Below are 23,780 nucleotides of genomic sequence, written 5' to 3' on the forward strand. Positions count from 1 at the left end.
TATGGAGTTTGCATGAGTCTAAAATTGTGGATAGTCACCTGCACAACTTCTTGATAAAATCTCTGAGCAGTTCTGCATCCTAGCTCTGAGTCACTGAGCCAAGCAATTCCATCACTGTTCTCTGGCAGTAGGGATGTTCTTGTGTGATTGTTAACACAGCCTTGGTCTGCTAGCTGAGGAAGTAAGTGGCACTGCCAGTGTTTTCGCTTGTATTTAAGGTATTTACCAAGCTTTGGTACTACCTAGTGAGACAAACAAATGATCACTATATCAGTACTGCTCTAGTAATTTCTTTAGCATCATTTAAACTGCTCTGTGTGTGTGTGTGAGCAGGCATCTTCTCAGCCTACATGTGGATTCCTAAATCTGCAGGCTGGTTAGATGGTTGTCATGCATTCATCTGATATCTGCTGAAATTTGTTTCCTGAAGAAAGGAGGGCATTTCAAGATATCTTAAGAAACTTGAGAAATTGTAAGGCATTTTTAATAATCAGTGAATTGCTTTGAACATTGCAAAACAAATGCAAATGACCTGCAATTTCTCTTGAGCAGAGAGAATTAAGTTCCAGGTAGTATGAGAGGGAAAGGACGATCAAAGTCAACTCAAGTAAATGATGTGCCTGAATCATACTATGTCTAGTTTGGCAAACAGGCATTCTAAATTCCCTTTTATATCTAGAGAAGTTGAAAATTGCTGTTTCTGTAAATTATACATATATTTGTTAAGTCATTGCTTGGTGACTGCAGTTAAATACGAAATAATTACTGCTTTTCATTTACTGAAGTCGCTTGGGAATAGTTGCCATCATCCCAAAAGTACTAACTTTAAGAATTACTTTTAGTATTGCAGATTTTTGAAGCAAGATGTGAGGCTGTAACAGATACTGCATACCTGTGTATGTAGTCTTGTTGGCTAGGATAGCTCCTCTTGGTAAAACAATTTTGACCTGAGGGCTCAAGGTCTTCTAATCAAATCTGTTTCTCTATCACCAGCATAATATTTCAACGTTGAGGCTGTTCATCTATAGTTGAAATTAGATACATTTGGGGTTTTTTCTGCTCATTGCTACTTTTACATGAGAGGTAGTATAGCTGACATGTACTTAAGAATAAACAGAAAATTAAATATTTAATCTTAAGAGGAACTAAACATCTTTTTTTGTCTTGCATAACAGTTTAAGGAAACAGTTACAATGCTTGTAATTTTATTGTGGTAAGCACTTGAAGTCATAAGAAAGCCAAGATCTTATTTAGAAATCAAGTATCACACAAGCTACTTCCAAGACAGTTATGCATATAATTCTTGGCAGACTTTCTGGTTTAGCTAACTGACTAAAGATATTTTTAAGAGAGGAAAAGAGGCAGCAAGCCAGCAGTGAAACTCAGTGCTTCTCTGTTAGAACTACTGCTTTCTTCCTTAGAATATTTTCTTTTCTCCAGAGCTTTTGTATAGAATGTAGGAAGCAGACAATGTGAGAAACCAAGGAACTACCTCAGTACATCTTTCATATTGAGGCTTACTAGCTTAGTGTCCTCCCACCTCCCCAGGTTAGTTTTGCAATGCCTTTAATATGCTTCCTCATCCATCTTTGTTTTCAGTTGATTGTTTTTAATGTAAAATACAAATGTGAAGTGTGCTGGATTTTATGTTGGGCAGTAGTTTGTTCCTAGAAGTTCACAAGTACCTCACTGATTTCTGTACATTTTAGAAAAAAAATAAATAAATTCCTTTTCGTAAATAAGCAAAAGTAAGGTCTTAAAATCACCTCTATTAAATATTCACTGTTTACATTGTTAATTAGATAGGTGATGCAGTTAAGACAATAAACCAAAGATGTACATGATATTTCAGTATATTTTTTAAAAGAGTTTTTAAACAGTTACATTTAAAGCTTCGTAAGATATGTTGCAAACAAACTATAGGACAGGAAACTAAAAGTATTTCTGAAACGTAAAAGATTTCCAGAAACTTATGAAGCCTCTGTGTAAAAACTGGTAAATCTTCCTTTATGTTTTAATATTGATTGTTTAGTTCTTGCAGGAAAATAGGGGAAGGTTTAAATACTGGACTGTTTTGCGTTTTTTTTTTTTTTTCTTTTACAAAAAAAGAAATTTGGTCTTAAGAAAAGTAATAAGATTTGATTCTGAAATACAAGTTCTTACACCTTTATAAAAAGCATATACTATGTTTTAGAATTTGCATACTGGGGAGGTAATTCAGTGTTTATCAGTCTGATAGGACACTCCAGGATTAAGGAGCTTCAAACTGGTCCTTAACATTACCCCTCCATCTGGCTTTGCTTCATCCAGGAGGAATGGGCTTCACAGTAAATCTGATGAGTGTTTAGCCCAGTGTGGGAGAATATTCATTTTCCCCCTTGTTAGAGTGTTAACGATTAAGGGACTTTGACTAGTAGCAACAGTGTTAACCTATAGGGGACTGAGGAAAAGCAACCAGAAACCGTGGAAGATAAGCCTCTTCCTTTGTTCTTCCCACATCTTAGCCCTGTATTTATATTCTTTGAAATCCATCGAAGATGAGAAGGGAAAGAAAAGGTACTGTGGAAAACTTATTTGCATTGGTTTGATACATTCCTGAGATTTCTGTCATTTATAGAGAGTGATTGGTTTCTTTATCAGTGGTGAAAACCAGAAAGATGAAGCTCTGGCAGCTCTTCTGTCTTTTGGCACTTTAAAAAGGTGAGGATATCTTTCCTAAAGAGGGGGGTAAAAAAGCAAAAAAAAAAAGCTTTTATTTTGCTCAGAGGTCAAAATTGAAAAATTATTCACCATCTTCCAACAAAAATACCTTGATCATTCTGAAACTGTTCCAGTAATGACATGAAAGATACTAAGGTCTGATCAAGGACTTGGAGCATGTGGAGAAAGTCTGTCAAAATCAAAGAAATACTGTGTATTCAAAAGCTGGACCAGATGGGCATGAATCCACTGTGGTGAGGTGGTGATTCCATAGGAGACTGGTTTTGCTAAGGAATTTAAAAATGGTTGGATAGAAGTTTGTTTTTTTTTTTTTTTTTTTTGGAGGTGGCCATTTATTGACTGTGATAGAAACTGATGTTTCATGGTACCTTTAAAAATCACACCAAAGAACTGTAGTGTACATTTTACTGAGTGAGTGTGTGTGTGTATGTATGCATTTATGACTGTGTTCTGCTTTTCACTGTAGGAAAGGGACTTTGGGAGGAGGCATTAGAGGGTGGAAATGGGAATGCTTTATTTTTCTCATCTTTTGTATGACATTTGTGATATTAATGTGGAATAAGGGAGCAATTAAATCATGGCATGTGATATTTTTAATGTAAAGCCTTCCTATCAAAATCTCTATAAAGCTAACATGCCAGTTGGGTTTCTAAAGAGAAGCTGTTTATGTAGCTTAAATAAAAGAAGTGCATTTTTCTCTGCTGACAAAATAGCTGCAGTTTTCTTTGTTTTATATACAGCAAGAGTATTGAAAAGCTCATTAAGAGTGCCATGTGTGTCTACTGTTGTAACTTTGTGGCTTTGTAAAAAGTCTCTTTCACTTCTCTTCTAAACTGTGTTGCCCCTCTGTTGGTTACGAGATTGTAGCACTGTATTTCCCCCTGTGGTGGTTTTTTTTTTTTTTTTTTTTTTTTTCTTTTAAGCACTTTTATTGTAAAGTCTGCATCATTTTCCAAGAAGGTCAGGATCTAAACACTTGCTGCTAATTTAATGCACGTTTGCTTTCTGGTCTGTCATACATTGCTGGAAAATCAAATTGAGTGTGGTAGAAGAGTATCAACATGTTAAGACTCAACCAGCTTTCTCAGAAGCTTATTCCTAAAGTTTTTGGTACTTGTGTTTACAATGTATTGTGGAGAGGAAATTAGTGTTGTCAGCCCGTTTTGCTGCTGTTGCACCATATGCGTTCAGATGTTTTAGGGTAAAGGAACTGAGTGTCACATGATACATGTCTTGAAGGACAGGGGAGAAGCTTGCGATCCATTCCAAACTGATGTAGCAGTCTGTCTGATTTATTCTACAAAGTATCAGATTTCAACATAATTGACACTTTTATCCCTTTCAACTTTGTTCTCCCCTGTGGTCTATATTCTTCCCTGAGTCCATGGGATCCACAGCTCTCCTTAAATCATGTCTTACAGGAGATTATTCCTGATTCATTGTGTATCTTTCTAGGCAGGAAGAAATTTGGGAATAAATTTGGCCTTCTCTTTCTAGAATAGTCTGCACTTTTGCAAAATCTGTACCAAATTATTCAACTGATAAATTTTAGTAATGAAACTGCAACGATAAGAGAGCATAAAAGCTGTGTTTAAATATTGATTATTTACCTGTCTAAAAGATTGAGCAGTTAAACAGGCAAATTTGATGATGGTTAGTAACATTTTTTTTCCCACAGCAATCTTATGTCTCCCCCTCCTTCCTCTTTATCTATCAGCAGCTCGCTTTTTTTTTTTCTAGCAACCTCTCTGATCATCTGTTGACATGTTGCAGGCTTCCCTTTCCCCTCTTGTGTCTTTCACCAGTTATATCTGTTATAATTTACTTCAGCAAGGAAGATTTCATTGCTATACGAGGGTAAAATTAACCCCCAACAAAATGCTGTCTTGAGGTATCATCTGAAGGAAATAAGACATTCTCACTACTCTGGGTAATGCTTAATAGCCTTTTTGACAATATTCTGATGATCAATTCAATTCATATGTCATCAGTACTAGCAGTCACCATTTTTTTTAAAAGGAATGTATATTCTACTGATCCACCTATTTGGATGTATTAAACAGGAAGTAAATGCTAGTCATTTTTGTTCTTTTACCATGTGTGAGGAAGAATTATTCTTTAAGTTTATTTATCTGCCCTAATATCTTGCCCTCTGCTCTGCCTAGTTTTAGTATTTTCCCTTCATTTGTTTTTCTTCCTAACATTTAAAATACTAATCTTGTTTGTTCCATAGCATCTAAAAGAATGAAGACAGTTGAATTCGTTTTCTAGTCACCTTGCTACTACTGTCTCTAAGCAACAGAGTTTAATTTTCTCTCATCATGTCTGTAGCTTGCACTAGAAGATTCCTCATATCAGCACCACGAATAATCTTTGTTCTGTATTGAAGATGAGCTATTGAAAAAGTAACGATTTGTTAAACTTATTACACAATTTAAGATAGGTCTGATTAGAATGCTGCAGTCATGAAGTATGTATTTTTCCTTCCCCACCAAGGTGTCTGTAGCATGCAAATCTGATACTCTTTGATTCATTTGTCATCACTAAAATGTCTCTGTATTAGGGTGGGTTTCTTTTAAATAAAAACAGGTGCAGTTAGTAGCTATTCTTCTATTCCTAGAAGATAATTTGGGAAAAGCATCTCAAAAATAGGGGTGAAAAGATTGAATATCTTCAATGATTTTTTTCTTGGTTTTATTTTTTCTCTTTTTTTTTCTCTACCTTTTTTTTTCTTTTTTTTTTTCCTGCCCCCTTTTCTTTATTTCTCTTTTCTTCTTTTCTCCCTTCTTTTCTTCCCCCTTTTTTACCCCCTTGCTCTTTTAGTCTTCTTGAATGGATTTCTGACATTTTCTTTGGTGGAGAAAATTATGTTTACTCAAGTTCAGACTTTACACACCATGGACTTTTGAAAGGAGATGTAAAGGGTAAAGCTTTGGCAGTTTTTACCTATTTTAAGAATTTTTTTTAAAAGAAGCAGTTATAGCTTAGACTCAGCAAAATACCCATTTACATGCTTAGCTGTCCTCATTTCAGTAAAGCCCTGCCTGTTCAACAGTAATCAATGTATTGCCCTTGTTGGTTTCAGCATGTTGTGTTATAGAAAGACAGAGGTTAAATAGCTCTGATTCTGCTGTTTCTACAGTATTTCCTTTCCTGTTTTCTATTAAAAACAGTAAGTTTAAATAGTAAAGTGAATTTTTCAAATAGAAACTAAGATGTTAATTTGTGAAATATTTATCTACATCTGCATTCAGATTTCTGTTACTTATATTGACAGAATGCTTGAAGTCTAGTACTAAACAGTACATTGTGAATAAAGAGGAGAAAAAAAAATTATTCTTGCTAGCACACCTCATCACTCAGCCTTTTTTCTAATACAAATACAGTTTTACTTGAATAACTTACATACTGATAAGCAAAGTGTTGTTTTTAATAATTACTTGTGGCATCAAATATGCAAGACATTTTCATAGTGTAATTTACATATAGCATTTGTGACCTTTTGAAAACTTATTTCCAGTTATGGAAATGCATGGAAAGGAATGGTTCATATTTTGTTTATGAAGGTTATCTCATTGCATCAGGAAAAGGAAACAATGTTAGCTCATTTAGTGGACTGTTTAGGCAATATATATCATAGTTTCTTGATAACTGTGAGAAAATTCAAACTTTTTTGTGCATAATTTATATACTTAGCATATATGATAATATGGTGTGGTATAAATACTTTTGACGTGTTTGGATTGGCTGCATTAATCATGGCAAGTAGAGCACGTACTTATGAAGACTATTCACATTAATGCAAACAACATTTAAAAGCATCATTTTCTGTATATTACAATTTGCAAAAATGTTTTAAAATATATAAACTATTTAATGTTTTTCTATCTGTAAAGCTGAAATTTGAGGCCTTTTCTGAACTTAAGTGAAAATCATGACATTAGATACTAGTTTCTGGTTTTTTGACATTTGAGAAAATTTTACTGTCTTGTCGGTACTATCCTTAAGCATGTGTTGCATTAACTTGGAGCTTGGGCTTTTTTTCTTTAAATACTTTGTCTTGTGAGCTAGATTATTCTTCAGTATGCTTATCAGAGTATGTTAGCCAACATATTCTACAATGACTTCTATCTAGTCTAGACAAAAGATGAGAGAGGAAATAACTTATACAGATTTCTAGAAATAGAATGTGTAAGAATTTTCTGCTCTGTAAAATGATGGTTTCAGTGATAGCTGATTTTGACTAGTTGACATCATTATAGGATGAGTTCACAAATGACAGTTTTATAATATAAAAACTGTATGCAACTGGTAGAGTATTGCTGTTATTGCATTGACTAATCTTAAACTTTTGAAATTACGAAAACATTTAAATTGTTTCTTTTCAAGATGATAATTTTATGCCTTTTACTGAGGATATGAAGATAGCTTGCAAGGCTCCATTGTGTAGTATAATTTTTATGGTTATGCTCCAAATCTGTCTGAGAACCAGTATTTGCCAGCCTACGTTCTCTCCCTGCAAAAGATACTCAGTAAAAGTATTTCAAGGATAGTTATTGTAAATGAATATTTGTGTTGAGGTTGTCCTTACTAAGGTAGAGATAAAAGTTTCTGTTAGAGTAAGATAACAGCAGTTTCTATAGCAGCAGTATTCTTCAGAAACAAACAAAAAAACCCCCCCAAAACCCTGGATTTTGCTGAGTAAGAAATACTATGAAAAAAAAATTAAAATTTGCTTAGAAAGAGTTGACCAACTGAAAGGAAGTATTGATAGATCATGGTTCTTATCTGTCACCACAGACAGCTGTGCCAGGTATGGAAAGATGAAAAGTTGTAACTGCTTCCTTGAGGAATACATTTCTATCAGCAGAGGATAAGTTAACATATAGTACTGTCTGTTTCAAAAATGGTCCTTGTCAGAGGAAAGGCAAGGCTGAAGGTGGTGTGGAGCAAGTGGAGCAGAGGATTTAAAAGCCTACTGTGGTAGTTTCCAAGGGAATGCCTAGCAGGATGTTTCTTCTCCCGCATGGCTGGTCTAAATGGAACAAGTTAGAAAATATTCTCCATTGGCACTGACTTTCAGTCATTTGCTTTGTTGTCTTAGGCTAAACAGATTGCTGTCCTCAGACAGGATGTACCATTGCATATAGTCCTGAAACTAGCTTCAAAATGTTATATCTAGCCATTCTCAAACCAAACTGATTGTTTTACTGCTTGCACAGAGGGCAGTCTCTGTAATGTACTGTTCTGGTTTTCAGAGTATTATCAGTACAGCACATGATGTGTTCAGTGAAATTCCTGAGGCTGAACAGTGAAAATGAGGAATTCACCATTGTTTAATACCTAGGGAAATCCTTATCATTGGTACTGAAGAGTTAAAGTCTAGTCTTTTGAATCCAAAAACCTGATTTATTGCTGTTGAGGTTGGGCCTTAGGAAATACATGCAACACTGTGACGTGGTGTGGAAGTCTATACTTGTGCACTATCAGGAATTAGTCCAAACCACAAAGCTAGAAAAGATAATGCTACCATAGTCAAATCTGGCTAAAGTAGTTTTCAGCATGACACAGAATAAGTAATATGTTTGGTAGCAAACCGAGCAAGTGTCACTAGTATTGCTGGGCTCCATTCTAAGTGAGAACAGAACCATATCTTTTGTGGTTTGCTTTTCACTAGTCTTTGAAAGCAAATTCCTTCAACTAAAGCAGTATCTTCTTTCTTTGTGACATTTCCTCCTCTTCTCTGGTTTCTTCTTAAAAAAAAAGAAGAACCTCCAAAGAAACTTACTTCTGAACTTAATTAAATAGTCTCTCAAAATGAACAGAAAAAACAAACCAAAATAAAACCGTAAAATCTAGTCCAACTTCCCCTTCAGTAAGCAGGGACATCCTCAACTAGATCAGGTTGCCCAGAGCCCTATCAAGCCTCACCATGAATCTCTCCAGGGATGAGGCCTCAACCACCTCCCTCAGTAACCCAAAACCCCACTTAAGTAACAGCATGAAAAGCTACTTCTTTTTTAACTCTTACAAGAGGATGCAATATGTATACCACTTAGTATTGTTGCAGAGCCTTACGTTCTTAGAAACTTGCTAAGTATCAACTCATTGATGCATGTTAATGTGAAAGAAAATTTTAAAAAATGTGGATATCCAGAATAGATCTGTAGTTTGGATGTGTAAGAACTGAACAAATAATCTGATGCTCAGATGATAGCTTTGCACTATTATTAGAAAGCAGAAAATCCTAAAGGGGAAAGAGGGAACATTTTCCTAGCAGAACCTGATTTTAATTATTTTTTCAATGTATCTAAAATGATCAGTGATCAGTGATACAGAATCAAAAAATTATGTTGTAGCTCACTACAAGCATCTCCCCTAGTTCTTGTTTTGTTTTTCTTCCATGCAAGGTGATGTGAACTTGATTTTCTGAGTTTGTTACATTTCAATCCATACAAAGCTTTCTTTGAGTCTTTTTTTTTTTTTCCACTGAAAATTCTTCAGTAAGTGTAAATCTTTGTACTCCTTTCATTTAGCTTTTTCTATGAAATAGGAGGCTTCCCTTGCAAGGGAATGTTTCTTCGGTGCTCATTTTTTTTGACCTTTCTTGCTGTGAAGTATATTATATAGGGGACACTGGGCCAACATTGCAGTTTTATCTGCAGAGCTACATTCATAGCTACTTAGAAAGGCAGCCATCACATGCTTGTGTTTCTTCTGACCAGAAGTCAGATTCCAGTATACCTATGTCCACATGAAATACCCCCTAAATTTCATTTTCTTAATACAGACAATATTTGCCTGTTTCCGAGTCACAGGGTTATGGAGTGAGACAGGAGTTTTTTTCCAAGAAAAACCACAGAAACATCCAGCTTAGGAGAAAGCTCAGGAAATTCTTGATGTGTATTCAGAAGACATAAAGACTGTAGAGGAAAAGGAAGAAAGAGATATGGACTGAGTTTTGGACATGAACATTGTTCTGACAAGTACATAACCATTTTCGTGTAGACTATTGAAAAATGTACTTGGTGAAAGGGAAAGAAAGATGTTTTGATTTACATTCTTTCTGTGTATGAGGAAGTGTAGATTACAGCAGAAGCAAGGAAAAAGATGAAGCCTTTTACAGAACAAGATATTTATATCCATTAGTAAAAGCAGCAGAGGTAGACCTTTCATATGTTTCTTTTCAGTCCCTGCCCTTCAAAAAGTAAAATAAAATTAACTGCAAAAGAGAGATGGGATAGGGATGACTTCAGGTTTCAAATGAGTCAGTTGCAGAGAATGGAAAGGTAAGTTGGATATTCTTCTAATTAATGACACAACAGCCCAGACCAGAGGTAAGGTAGCCTCATTTTACCTGAATTTTTACCTATGTTGCCTTTGCTAGAGAAAACAAGATGAATAAACAAGCTGTGAAGTCTGAGGCTATTTTCTGTTGGAAATTCATCCTTTTTCTCCATCTGGACTTCTAGTCCTCAATCAGTTGAGTATACTAAGTCTGAGGATTGACTGAACAAAAGGAAAGGATGCTGGAGAATATGGAGTAGCGTTACTTTATTACTGAGGAGCTCCACTGTTTTGGTTTTTTTTTTTTTTTTTTCAACAAAGAATGCTTTCTTTTAAGGGTAGCTAGAAGAGACAGATGAAGTCTCTTGCTATTTCTAGTGAAGACAGTAACAGCATCTATGAGCAGATAACAGATCATAGTCTTTGAAGTTCTTGGCAGAGCTGAAATTTTGAAAGTAGCAGATGTGTTTATTTAAAAAAAGAATTCACTCATGGTTCTATTTTCAACATTTCTTTCCAATACCTTCCATGGAAAGAGACAATATGCAGTCCTTTCAATGCAAATTATTCTTCACTTTGTTTGGCTGACTTTTATAGTGCCATCTACACAAATAAAATTATAGTCTTACTTTAGAGGAAATAAGGAGAGTTGTACACGATGGAGTGTTTTGTTCTTTTTAAAGAGACAGCTCGCTTTAGTAATGAGCCTGCTGATTTCATATTCCCTTAGATCTGTTGCTAGCATAACAGCTAGTATAATACTGAAACTGATTGTATCTATGCAAACACTTAGATGTCTCTTGACCCGGTCCTTCCATTGAGTTAAAAACTAAAGCAGGATGAGAGATACACCTTAGGGTTTTATTCACTTTGAAATCTGTACCACAGAGCAAGTACTGTACAGAAATATGTACTATAGAGCATATCTTTTCCGTCACTTGGATGAAACAGTCATTCCAGAGGTGTCTGCATCCCCTGACAAACTTAAGGGAACAAAATTACATGAGACTGGAAGATACAACAAAATTGTTGAGAACCTGTCTAGAAGATTCACTGGCAATAAAAGTAAATAAAAGTGTGGAAAAAAATTGTTAGAGTGAAATTATTTTAGCCTTCTTGTATACACTAGTGGAATATTTTAAGTCTTGGAGAATAAACTTTATTCTCATCTTCCCTTCTAATTTTTTAATTGATTAAGCCAGCTACTAAGTAACTCTTACATTGTATTTAATGTACCTTCAGCCATGATAAATTTCAGATACCATAAATTCCAGAGTCAGTCACTTGCAAACCAAGGTTAAATGAAATACTTTCAATTGCTTTTAGAGAAGTAGAATTACTTGCCTCTGTACTGAGTCTAATGTTCATTTTTCAATCAGTCTAATATAGTCTAATTAACTGTTTAACTAAGAGATTTTTAATATCTTTGCATACACCTTGCTTTATAAAATGTGGGCAGACAAAGAGAAAATTTGTAATGACTCTTCATAGTTGCAGATGGGGAAAACAGGAATTGTCCATTGCATGTGTGTTTGTGCATATATATATTTCATTTTAAAACTCAGAATTAATATTTTATTTCAAATGCATTCAGTTAGCCAAGACTGTGAAATTATATATCTGAAAGAATCTCATTCAAATACACCGACATATATAAAAATGTAAAAAAAAAAAAAAAAATCAGGTAGTTTAAACTTTTTTTAGCTGTCAAATTCAAACAAAAGGTGCTCTGTATTTATGATGATGTTATGTTACGACTTGAGTGCCAAGGCTGCCAGACAAGACCAGACAAAGCAAATTTTAAAAATACCATTCTAATTAAACTAGTCCCTTGATGCAGGTCACTGGTCGTGTTTTGGCCTTGCTCGTGACTTTTTAACACTGAGAGATATTTCGTATGTCTGCAGCTAAGAGCTCTGCTCATGATCAGCTAACACCTGTTGCAGTGAAAAGCTATTTCAGTTGTACAGTCTCAAGATTAGTTTTATAGACCAAAATAAACCCTTGTCATACAGTTGAGTGAATAGCTTTAGACTTTGGAAAAAATATGCCAAACGTGTGGTCTAAACCTACTGAAATATATATGGAATATTAAAGCTGTGCTGGAAGATGGCAGTGTGCACGTCTTCTCCTCTGTCACTTCAGTACTTTCACAATTTCTGCCTGTCTCTCTTGTTTACCTGACACTCGGACACAATGTGTTTAAAGAGAAGGAGTCGTTTAAATCTTGAAAATATAAAAAACAAACCAAAACAAACAAAAAAGACTGAATTTAATATGCTGACTCACTGTAACAACTCGTTAAAATCAGTTAAATACCTAATAAAGAAAATGCAGCACTTCTACTAATTCATGTCATACAGGTTCAAACATTGCATTATTTTTTGTTTTCTTGTTAAACTGCAGAGGTATTCTTACTCTGAAGGTGCCATGCACAATTTAAATTAGATACTTGTATTTGATGTATTATCTTGTTTGTGTTGCTCTCTAAGGACATAATTTTGACAAATAGGATTAGAAATTGTCAAATTGCAACAAGAATCATCTGGTTTGTGTTGTTTTGGGGTTTTTTTTGACCCTTAGAAAATATGAAGACATTCATAGCTAATAAAATGTGACTGCAGAATATACAGCCTTATGTTTTCTAATTACTTGTGCCTAATCAATCCTAACATTTCTAGAGATTAACACCTTATTTATCCGAATGTTTGCTATCTTGAACAGATGCCCAAAATTTGTTTTTAAGATTAGTAGGTCTTATCCAACTATTGACGCATACAATGAAATACAAAGTATTTCTTGTCAATGATACATAGGAAGGTGGAGAATTTATAGGTGCTCAAATTGCCATTCTGATTAGTGGTATAAATTTCAAAATTATTACTTGAGAATGTTGTCTGCAGTGTCAGTGGTTATAGATGACAGAAGTTGCAATGAGAAGGTAGTTTGAAATAATGTCCTTCAGCATCCTATTTGTTTATTCCCAAGAAAACCACTGTTATTTGTTCATAACTATCATGTGGCCATGATGTTTTATATAAATTGAGGATTATACTGCAGAATCCATTAGTTTAACTTTTCAAGTATAGTGAAATCAGTGGGTTTGAACTTGGTATACTGCATTTTGCTACCACCTTTTCCAACTCACTTTCCAGGAGAAATTTTTTTCTGTCAGTTTGTTTGAATTTTGAACTTAGTTAAGTAGCTATGCATTAACATGATACTTTCAGAGAAAGAAAAAGAATTCTATATCCTATATTTGAGTATATAGGAATAGGAGTTGCTTCCCTTCAAACTTCAGATTATTTGTAGAATCAGAGAATGGTTTGGGTTTGAAGGGACCCAAAAGTTCATCTAGTGCCAACCTCACTGCCATGTGAAGGGGCATCTACTATACCAAGTTGGTCAAGGCCCCATCCAACCTGGCTTTGAACACTTCCAGGGCTGGCACCTTCACAACTTCTCTGGGCAGCCTGTTCCAGTGCCTCACCACCTTTATGGTGAAGAATTTCCTCCTATTGTCTAACCTAAACCAAACTTCTTCCAGTTTGAAGCTATTACCCTTGTCCTGTCACTACAGGCCTTTGTAAAAAGTTCCTCTGTAGCTGTCCTGTAGGCCCCCTTCAAGTACTGAACAGCTGCCACAAGGTCTCCCTGGGCCTTACAGCCTATAGAGAAGGGCTGAACAACCCCAAGTCCCTTGGCTTGTCTTCATAGGAGATGTGCTCCAGCCCTCTGATCGATCACCTTTGTAGCTCTCCTCTGGACCAGTTCTAAAAGTTCCACATCCTTCTTGTATTTCAGTTTCAATAAACTGATGGTTTGTGAAGCTCCCTGGTTAGTATGAAAAAGACATAACCTCTTCAAAATCATGGTTGTTTAGTCTTTGGGATGAATTAGATGAGGGTTTAGAGATACATGTTTTATTTTAAGGGTTCGGTTTTAGTGCAGTCATATGAGAATACACACAGATTTGCAGACCCTGTCTATCATTTTATATATAAAATACAATTTATATGTAATGATAGCAAATTTTCATATATAGTGCCGGGATGAGAAATAAAAAGAGGAAAAAACATGAGGTAGGATTGAATGGATGGATCAAAATGGATCCATCAAAATAGACAGACAGTGGTGGAACAAAAAACCTGATCATTATTCAACATTCTGTAGTTCTAGGTGCATTTTTAAGCTTTTTGGCAATTTAAGAGTACAGGGCATGTGTACTGCAATAATCAGGAAATATCTCCTTTTGTCTACACTAAAACTAAAAGTTTGTCACTGTTCTTTTAAGTGATTACTAAGCAACTTTTTTTGCATTTAAGTAATTATATTCACCAGAAGAACAGCATTCTGTGCTTAAAAACAATCCTTTGGTGTTTAGATCAGTTTACATTTTGCCTGTTTAGAAAACAATAAATATATTTTAGTTCTGTATTTCCAGGGTTTGTGTATGTGCATAGTTACTCTGGTATCCTCTTAATTTGTGGTCGTTGAAGGATTAGTAAACTTTGGAGTGTAATGATAAGAAAGAAAACACTACCAGGAGGAATGTAAGGTCTGTGAAACCTCATTGTTATGCCTTCCATGGTGATGATATATAATGAGATCTTATTTTGACTCTTATTTATTTTAAAATCTTTGAGATGGGCATGTACAGTAGAATTGATACACATGCTGGTTTTAAACAGAAAAGCTACTTGCTCTGTTTCAGCAAATATGAAATTTTTGCATGTTCTTACACCAAGCACAAAAGCAAAAACTAATCATATTGACAGGCTTGTTTTGTGCCAAGCCATGGTTCTACTGCTTAATTGTAACTCTAAATCTAGTATTTTTCTTATCCTCTTGATATTTATGCTTTTCAGTGCAACATAAAATTGCACTGATACTGGAAACCATTTAGTTATAAATGTACTTTATTTTACCTTCCAGAGTTCTAACAAAATGACTGTTTAAAGTTACATTTCCTATTTCAACCAGAAAGCTGCTTATAGTGTTGGAGGTCACCTTCATTTCAGCTCATTTAGGGTCAGAGGATTTGATGTTTCTCAAAACTTGCATACTTTTTGCTTCTCCTCTGGACCTCAGCTTGCCTCAATCTTTTTTAGGCAATTAGGAATGGTTTTAAGTTCATGTAACTACTTCCTGGGGCAAAGCTCCCTTTACATTCTTTTTTTTTTTTTTTTTTTTCCAGAATTGTTTCTCCTAAAAAATAGTCTTCTGTTGAAAATATGTAGATTAAAGAAACTTTACCACAATAATATGGCATCTCTCATGTTTTCCTGTAGGTCAGGGTTGGTTTATTTCTTTTGGTTTAGTTTTTCTGTAATTTAGTTCAGCGCTAGAAGAAACTTCAAAAACAATTTCAACTTCAGTTCCATCTATACATTTTTTTTTAATAGAAAAGTTGCTTTAGTTACACAGAAATTTAAGTGTCAGATTATTTGGATGCAACTGTGGAAAAGAAAACCAAATTCTCCCTAATCCCTTACTGATTTTCTTCTCCTGTTTGTTAGGATTGAATTCAGTGAACTTTCTATGTCCAAGAATCCTCTGCTGTATGCTTAAAAACAAATCGAGCACTTTTAAGGTAGCATTCAGTGATAGAGTCCTTCACCAGATATTAACAGATATGTCTGCAAAGCAGCGTCGAGAGGCAAGAATTTTGCCTTGCAAATTATTGGTTGCTTGTACAGCAATAATTTTGTGTAGATACTGCAAGTTGTGCAACTGTTCTTTCTCTAACAAAATTGTACTGGCTGCGTTCTGAATAACGATGAGACTGAGTCATTCGTTAATGGTACCTGAGAGCCTCTTGGTGTCATTACTAGTGTGCACCTATCTCACAGTTCTGGTATTACTTGCCATTGTGTTATTTTCATAGCAATGGGCTGTTATGAAGGTGTTGTACAATAGCAGACTACTTTGTTATTAAGACTTCAGGATCATATTGTTTCATTCCATATATAAGGAATATATATGTCATGTAAGAGTCATATATTGAATGAATATTCTGGCTTGTATAATGTTTCAGTAATCTCCTTTTTAAACTTTGATATGGTGATATAAAGGGTTCTTGTTTGTAGGAAAAAAATGTGGTAAAGAATTGAAGACATTAGTTTTCCCATGTGAAAAGTTCTATTCAGTGCAGATGTTGCCTAACCTGATTTTCTTTCCTTTTTTTTTTGCACCTCATCTGATTTTCCTGTGTTTCTTTATTTTATTGTTCTTTCCCTAAAGTGAGATCAAAGATGACTTGTGAAGATTCTCAATAGTGGTTTTGTTCTAGATTAGTTTTCTTAGCTGCCTTCTGGTATAGTATAATAAACGTCTAGATATGCCAACCAAACTTCCATAATCTTTAGTTATTCTTTTTCCCACATGTATTATTTTAACCTGTAGTCTCATTAATAGAGTTTAGATTTATATTCAGGTGAAAATACAAAGCTTTGGGACTTAAAAGAAAATATTTATTGTCTAGACTATATGGAGATTTTGGTTAGAAGATTAAGCTTGCCTAATAGTTTTGGATGTATGTTTTGAAGTTATTCTTTGCAGCCCTAAGGTACAAACATTTGTGCCCTTTATAGATGTATTATTTTGTCTCAGTGGTGCTTTAAACCTTACAAATAGGCAATGAAAAGGTGAGTATTTAATTTCTGGCATAGGACTGAGCTCAGTAAAAGTACAAAATTAGAAGTGTTTCTTAAGTGAAAGCAGGCCTGCTTCTAATTGTCCTATGCAATTACAGTGCTTTTTTGTATCAATAAAACTCAAAGAATTTAATTTTTTCTTCTGTAATTGTATATCAGGTACACCTTACACTTTGTTTCATTAATATCTTCAAAAAGCAGCAATGTGATGCAAACTAAGTGTGATATTGCTCCTGCAGAGAAGTGAAACATAATTACCTCGGCAATGTCTTCCACTCTGTTTCACTTGGCTTCTCTTACCTCCCCATATGACTTTACATACACTCATACAGCATAATTCCTTAAATTGCTGCGAAAACAGTGATGTAGGAGGTATACATAGAGGCAAAGGTGAGGCCTTCCCTGAGATGCTGGTTCTCTTGCAGAGCTGGATGGTGTGTACAGGCTTTGTGTAATGCCCTGCTTGTGCTAGTTGCTAAGGTGAACCAGAAAGAAGGGAGAGGTAATCTGCTGCTGGACAAGGGCTGTAACTAGACTTTAAAATACATTTAGGATAATTACTAGTCAAACCCTTTAGTTTTCATTATTCTTTTGAGAGATGTTGTGTTCATTAAAAAAATTAATATCTACCAACATGTAGCAGAGACAAAATTTCCTTTAAATGAAAAATAAAATATTATGGCAGAATACCAATAGTGGAGAAAATGGGGCAAAAGGTAAGCTTACTCACAAAAGAAGATTCAAAGAAAAAGTAAACATTGTTTAAGTGTTTGCCCTAACAATCCCTTAAGGGGTTTTTATCAGCTGCCTTGAACAGCCACCAATGAATAAATTCAGAAACCAAGATCCTCTGTTGGGAATGCCTTCCTTTTGTCCTGCAGTGAAGGGTTTATCTTAGGACCAAGCAAAAAATATGTAGTAGACTGAACTTCCCGTAATTAGACAAGGAGAGAGATGAGCTCTTAAAACTAGGATTTGGACCAGCTAACAGAATTACTGATCATAATTAGTTTGTAAAAGGACACTTGACAGTATACAGAATATAGAACATTGTGGTTATATTCCCAAGCACATAGGTCCTCAGCACACAGAAAATGGTTTAGAAATCTTTGGGTACTTCTTAATGTAATTCTGAGTAGAAGTCAGGAAAGAACCAGTGCAGAGACTGTTAGTCATGAGAAGATCAGCTGATGGTGAAGTTCATGGTGGCTGTACCTGTGTTTATGCTTTCATTTATGCTTTCATTTGCTGTCACCTTTCTTCCCTTAATAGTTTTGCTTGGAGAGAGTTTGTTCTAGCTTGTTTCTTTCTGCTTCCTTTCCTGTGAAAAGACTAGGGAAAAGAAAAACTTCTCAATGTAACAGAAATTTGTCAGGCATTTCACACAAACCAGCAAAATACAATTTTAAAGAATAAAACTGCTAGGGTTTTTTTTTCCAGTCTACAAATATCTATAGACAAATTTATTTTCTCAGAGAAGCTGGATCACATTTGTAGTGTCAATAAAATTAGCAAGGAACTTTTCCTGCTGTCTCACTTTTCAAAGTGAATGTCTAACAGAAAAATGGTTTACTGTGTCTGAAACCACACTGGAAAGAATCCATGCAGTCTGTCCATTATTAAGGGATATTAAAGTTGTATTGGTTATGTAGCTCATATTTGTTTTTTTTTTTTAAATTAGTAGTTGGAGACTGACACCAAATTCCTAACATCAGGGCAGGGCGTTCCAAGTGATAACCTACTATGTCGTTAGAAAAGCTTTTCAAATGGATTATTCTGTATTTCCTATACATCTACTATGCATCAAAAATTCTTTCTGTTATTTTCAAGTCACGGCAAATTCTAAATTAATTATTATCCTTCCAATTTTTAGCAATTTCCGTCTATGTAATGTGGAAGTGCTGTCAATGGTAAGCATAGGAACACCTCATATGAGAGGCCAAGAAAGAACTGATTGTGCTCAGTGTTAAGAAGTAGGATCCATGCTGCTGTCTACAGCTGTTCAATTTGGAGGTGTGGAGAAGGCTGAGACAGACTGCTCAGTATTAAATTCTTTATCTTCCTTTCATTCTGAGCAGCCATTTCAATGTGTGTGGATTGACATGTGCACCATATGGATATGTGTACACACAGTGCTGCCCTAGCTGAGGAGAAAATAGTTTTGATGGCTACCCTTTATATTGAAAACAATTAAAGCATCTGTACAGCCTTCAATTAATGAAATAAATACTACAGCCATGTGTTTGGCTTTCAGAATAGGAAACAGCATTCGTGCTTGAGAACACTTTAAAACTTCTCTGTCTTCTATGTCTTTTAATACGAAATAATGAAAAAAAATGTTATTTTTCTCTGCAGTGCTTGCTCTCTCAGCCAAAGTTCTGGGCCATTCAGACATCAGCCTTGCTCCTTCGGACCAAGCTTGAGAAAGGAAGTACTCGCAGAATGGAACGGGCAATGAAGCAGACACAGGTAAGACTTCTGTGTTGACTTGTTGTCTCTGAACTAGATGTATAAACCACAAATCCTTTTATGTTTGCCATTCTTGAGATAAACTCTTAAATGTACAAGTAATAAATAGTCACTGCCTTTGAAAACATGACAAGTTGTGAAGGATTGAAATTAAAATTTTGTTTTCTTACCTCTAGTTTCTGACTTCTGATCTGAGGAGTTTTTTAATGTAATAGTTTATGAATGTTAAGCTGCTACTGCTAGCATATTTTTAAATAGTTTTTACTCAAATCATCTGTAGACAGCACTGAAACTTGCAGATATTCATTGCTATTGTGAGAACAAGAAAACACGTTTATGCATAAAGCAGCACTTTTGGTTTACTGGTTTGATGTGTTACTTAGTGTTTAGGATACTTATTTCAAGTTTGAGGAAATGATAAATAATGCTACTCCAAAGAAAGCACTTTTCAAAGAGGAAAATGAAATTTTAAAATTCTGAAAGTTTTCAGCTAATAGGGCTTTGGGTTTTGGTTTGGGTTTTTGGTTTGTTGGTTTTTTTTTCCAAAAGGAAAGGTTTGCAGGTTACATAAAGAGTGATTTTTTTTTTCTTTGCATTTTGCAGGGTTTTGCTAGCCATTTGTCATCTTTATGCTCTTAAGTCTCGCTGTCACTTATGAACAGCAGGCATTTCTATATGTCCATCAGGAACAGTCCTGCAGATTGTTATTGCCAGGAGGCTATAAAACTGATGGTTGTGTTGCTGTGTAATTAAATCCTGAGAAACTGATGTTTCATCTAAAATCAGTATTGATGCATGGATATTTGAAGAAGTGTAGCTTAGATGTGAATTTTTCTTTTGCTGAGAAGAATGTAGAGCTGCTATAGTGGAATTTCCTGGGGTCAGTAGAAGAATGTCAAGGAAGACAGGATTCCAGGTCTTGGAAATGTAACATCTGACAGCATTTGAGAAGTAATCTCAGGATCCCTGATGCCCAAAACCATAAAACAGTTGGAGTGTCTCCAACTTTTTTGTCTACCTTGATTAATCCTGAGTACAGAAAATTGTTATACTATACTATGTTTGACAGTCACATGATGGAAATCTTCATGAAGGAGTTATTGTTGCGAGTACGTTTGTTTGACTTTGTGTGCTGCAACTGCAGTAATGTGAATGGTTTAATTAGCATGCACTATGATATTTCAGGAGGTAATCGCACAATGGACACAGAATCAGTAGCTTTAAATGCTATCTTTAGTATGTTTATGTTTTCTTTGATTAAGTTTTCTAAGTATTTTAATTTATATTTGTGTTGATTTGATATAGTATCAAGCTCAACTTGTTTAATGATTCTTATGTGCTTAATTAATAAAAAAAATTAATAGCTTTCAGAATCTTTTAATATCAGTTTCTAAAAGTTCTAAGAAGGAATCAGAAAACATGGGGTGAACGATGTTATTTTCATACATAACACACAGTTTATTGATAGATCACTGCTTTTCAGCACTAAAGTAAGCCAGGCTGCATGTTTGGTTTGTCAACAAAAACATTTTTTGGCTCCATTGATTTGTGGGCTTGGATGTGTTTAACTTCATTATTTGAAAATCATTACAGCTATATTTGAAATGAGGGTATATCAGTTGAATTTATCTGCCACACTACAAGTATTAAATATACCCCTGCTGTTGCATTAAACAGTGTTTGTGAAATAGTTTTGTAGATATTTTTTCTAATTGGAAAGCTTCAAAAGGAATTGGAATGATCATTTTCAAAGCCTTTTTCTGAACGCTTTAAAAATCTGAACTACAGAGAATGTGGTCTTTGGAACAGGCTTTAAAATTCTAGGTAGCATGAAACATACTTCAGAATAGTAGCTACCTTGAAGTGAGGAAGAGATATTTTTTTCTTAACTTTTTCTGGATGCTACTGATTGTCCATTTTTTGTATAAATGAGGTTTGGATACACAAAGTAAGGTGAAAGATTTCTAAAGCCAGTACTTTTTTCAACCATTTTTTCTCAGAAAAGACAACAGTTTTTGAGAGCTAAAGCATTCCACTAGAATATTTGATCATGGCCAGTATAATATATATTGAAGTCTGGATTAAGGTACTAACAATCAAAACTGGCCTCTGGATATAGTGTGTTTTCTTTTTTTTTTTTTTTTAAGGCTAAATGTTTTTTTCCATATGAGTGTAGGTTAGGGAGGGTGAGAAATGCTAAGGTGAAAAGGAAGGAAAGAAGAGGGAGAAAAAGAAAAAGGGGATAGATTTTGATAAATAGCTCTCCACATAAGCAGAAACCTGCCACTTCTACATCAGTTTTGGGATCTTCACCTACCATCTATTGTAAGAAAGTAATTTATAAACTATTAATAGTGGGAAATTGTTTGGAATGTTCAACCACAATTAACTGCTGAAAAGTGCAGCCAGAGAGCAAGTAATAGGATAAGGAAGAAAAAGGAAAGCTATGGAAAAAGAGAAAATGGATGAGGGATTTAAAAAAAAACAAACAAAACCCAACAAAAAAACCCACCCAAAACAAAAACGCAAACCCTAACCAAAAAACTTGTTTAAAGCACATAAAGGGTAGCATTCCACTGCAGTTTCTTGATGTATTAAATAAATATTCTTCCATTTCATTGGAGTTTAAAATATTTTTAAGAATGAAGAAAAATAAATTAAAATTCACAACATCAATAGACAAGGGGAGGGCAGTCAGCGTCACTTATCTGGACCTCAGCAAAGCTTTTGACACTGTCTAACATGACATCCTGGTCTCCAAGCTGGTAAAGTCTGGGTTTGATGGATGGACCACTCAATGGATAAAAAACTGGCTTGACAGCCACACCCAGAGAGTGGCTGTCAATGGGTCCATGTCCAAGTGGAGTCCAATGACAAGTGGAGTCAGTACTGGGATCAGTCTTGTTTAACATCTTTGTCAGCGACATGGACAGTGGCACTGAGTGCACCCTCAGCAAGTTTGCCAACACCAAGCTGTGTGGTGTGGCTGACAGGCTGGAGGGAAGGGATGCCATCCAGAGGTACCTGGACAGGCTGGAGAGGTGGGCCCATGCCAACCTCATGAGGTTCAACAAGACCAAGCGTTGGGTCTTGCATCTGGGTTGTGGCAATCTGAGGCACTTGACATAGGCTGGGCCATGACTGGCTTGAGAGCAGCCCTGAAAAAAAGTTCTTGGGGGTGCGGATGGACAAGAAGCTGAATATGAGCCGTGAGTGTGCACTTGCAGCCCAGAAAGCCAACTGTATCCTGGGTTGCATCAAAAGAAGTATGGTCAGCATGTCGAGGGAGGTAATTCTTCCCCTGTACTTAGCTCTGGTGAGACCCCACTTGGAGTACTGTGTCCAGTTCTGGAGCCCCTATTACAATAAAGTTATGGATGTGCTAGAACATTTCAAGAGAAGGGCCATGAGGATGATCAGAGGACTGGAGCTCCTCTCCTCTGAGGACAGGCTGGGAGAGTTGGGGCTGTTCAGTCTGGAGAAGAGAAGGCTCCAAGGAGATCTTATTGTGGCCTTCCAGTATCTGAAGGGAGCCTACAAGAAAGCTGGGGAGGGACTTCTTAGGGTGGCAGATAATGATAGGACATGAGGAAATGGATCCAAGCTAGGGGAAGATAGATTTAGATTAGATGTTAGGAAGAAGTTCTTTACCATAAGAGTGGTGAGACACTGGAACAGATTGCCCAGGGAAGTGGTGGAAGCAGCATCCCTGGAAGTTTTTAAAGCCATGCTGGATGTGGCTCTGGGCAACCCAATCTAGTGGAAAGTGCACCTGCCCATGGCAGGGGGGGTTGGAACTCGATGATCCTTGAGGTCTCTTCCAATCCTGACAGTTCTGTGATTCTGTGAAAGTGCCATGCTTTGTACACAGGGTGGTAGGGTAGAAGTGAGAGCATTGTTACACTGGATTACACCAGCAGTGGAAGAGGTGAAGCTGCCATGAGCCTCACAAACTAATAGCGTGCTGAGACTTACCCTATGGTGGCATGTTCCAGCTGCTTCCTGCAGCTTGATCTGGGTGGTTACGTGGGCTACCTCTACACCTGCAGTTTTGATCAGCTTGTTATTGTGTCCCTTTTGTGACTGTATTTTCTGCTGCTCAGTGCACATGAAGATAGCACACCTAACAGCTAATTGGTTTTCATAACAGGCATTACAACATATGTAGTATTTCATACAGTTCTCTCTTGCTTGCTTTTCTTGGCACCTAAAGAATTTGCCTATTACTCCCCTATGTACTCCAGACCCTGGATGAAGGAGAGGAAGCCTGGAGGAGGGAATGCTCCCCACTGGTCAGTGAAGAACGGGTTAAGGATCAGTTGCACAAATTGAATGTTCACAAGTCCATGGGCCCTGATGAGATGCACCCAAGGGTGCTGAGAGAGCTGGCTGATGTTATCACTCTGCCACTCTCCATTTTTGCCAAATTGTGGCAGACAGGAGAGGTGCCTGAGGACTGGAAGAGAGCCAATGTCACTCCAGTCTTCAAAAAGGGCAAGGAAGAGGTTCCAGGAAACCATTGACCAGTCAGCCTCACCTCCATTCCTGGAAAAATGATGGAGCACCTCCTTCTGGAGGGGATCTCAAGCCACTTAGAAGAGAAGAAGGTTCTCAGGAGTAGTCAGCATGGATTTACCAAGGGGAAAT

At 36.0% G+C, this 23,780-nt stretch overlaps 1 protein-coding gene across 1 annotated transcript in view; it reads left to right on the forward strand.

Moving 5' to 3' along the window:
* TTC27 (tetratricopeptide repeat domain 27) overlaps positions 1-23,780 on the forward strand; it is a 111,405-nt gene that overhangs the window by 39,044 nt on the left and 48,581 nt on the right. Inside the window, exon 10 of the mRNA XM_054399091.1 lies at positions 19,020-19,133. Within this exon, the coding sequence (XP_054255066.1) occupies positions 19,020-19,133 (114 nt within the window). The remainder of the gene's footprint in view (positions 1-19,019; positions 19,134-23,780) is intronic.

This window comes from Indicator indicator, chromosome 2 (assembly GCF_027791375.1).
Source record: "Indicator indicator isolate 239-I01 chromosome 2, UM_Iind_1.1, whole genome shotgun sequence".
Lineage (NCBI taxonomy): Eukaryota > Metazoa > Chordata > Aves > Piciformes > Indicatoridae > Indicator > Indicator indicator.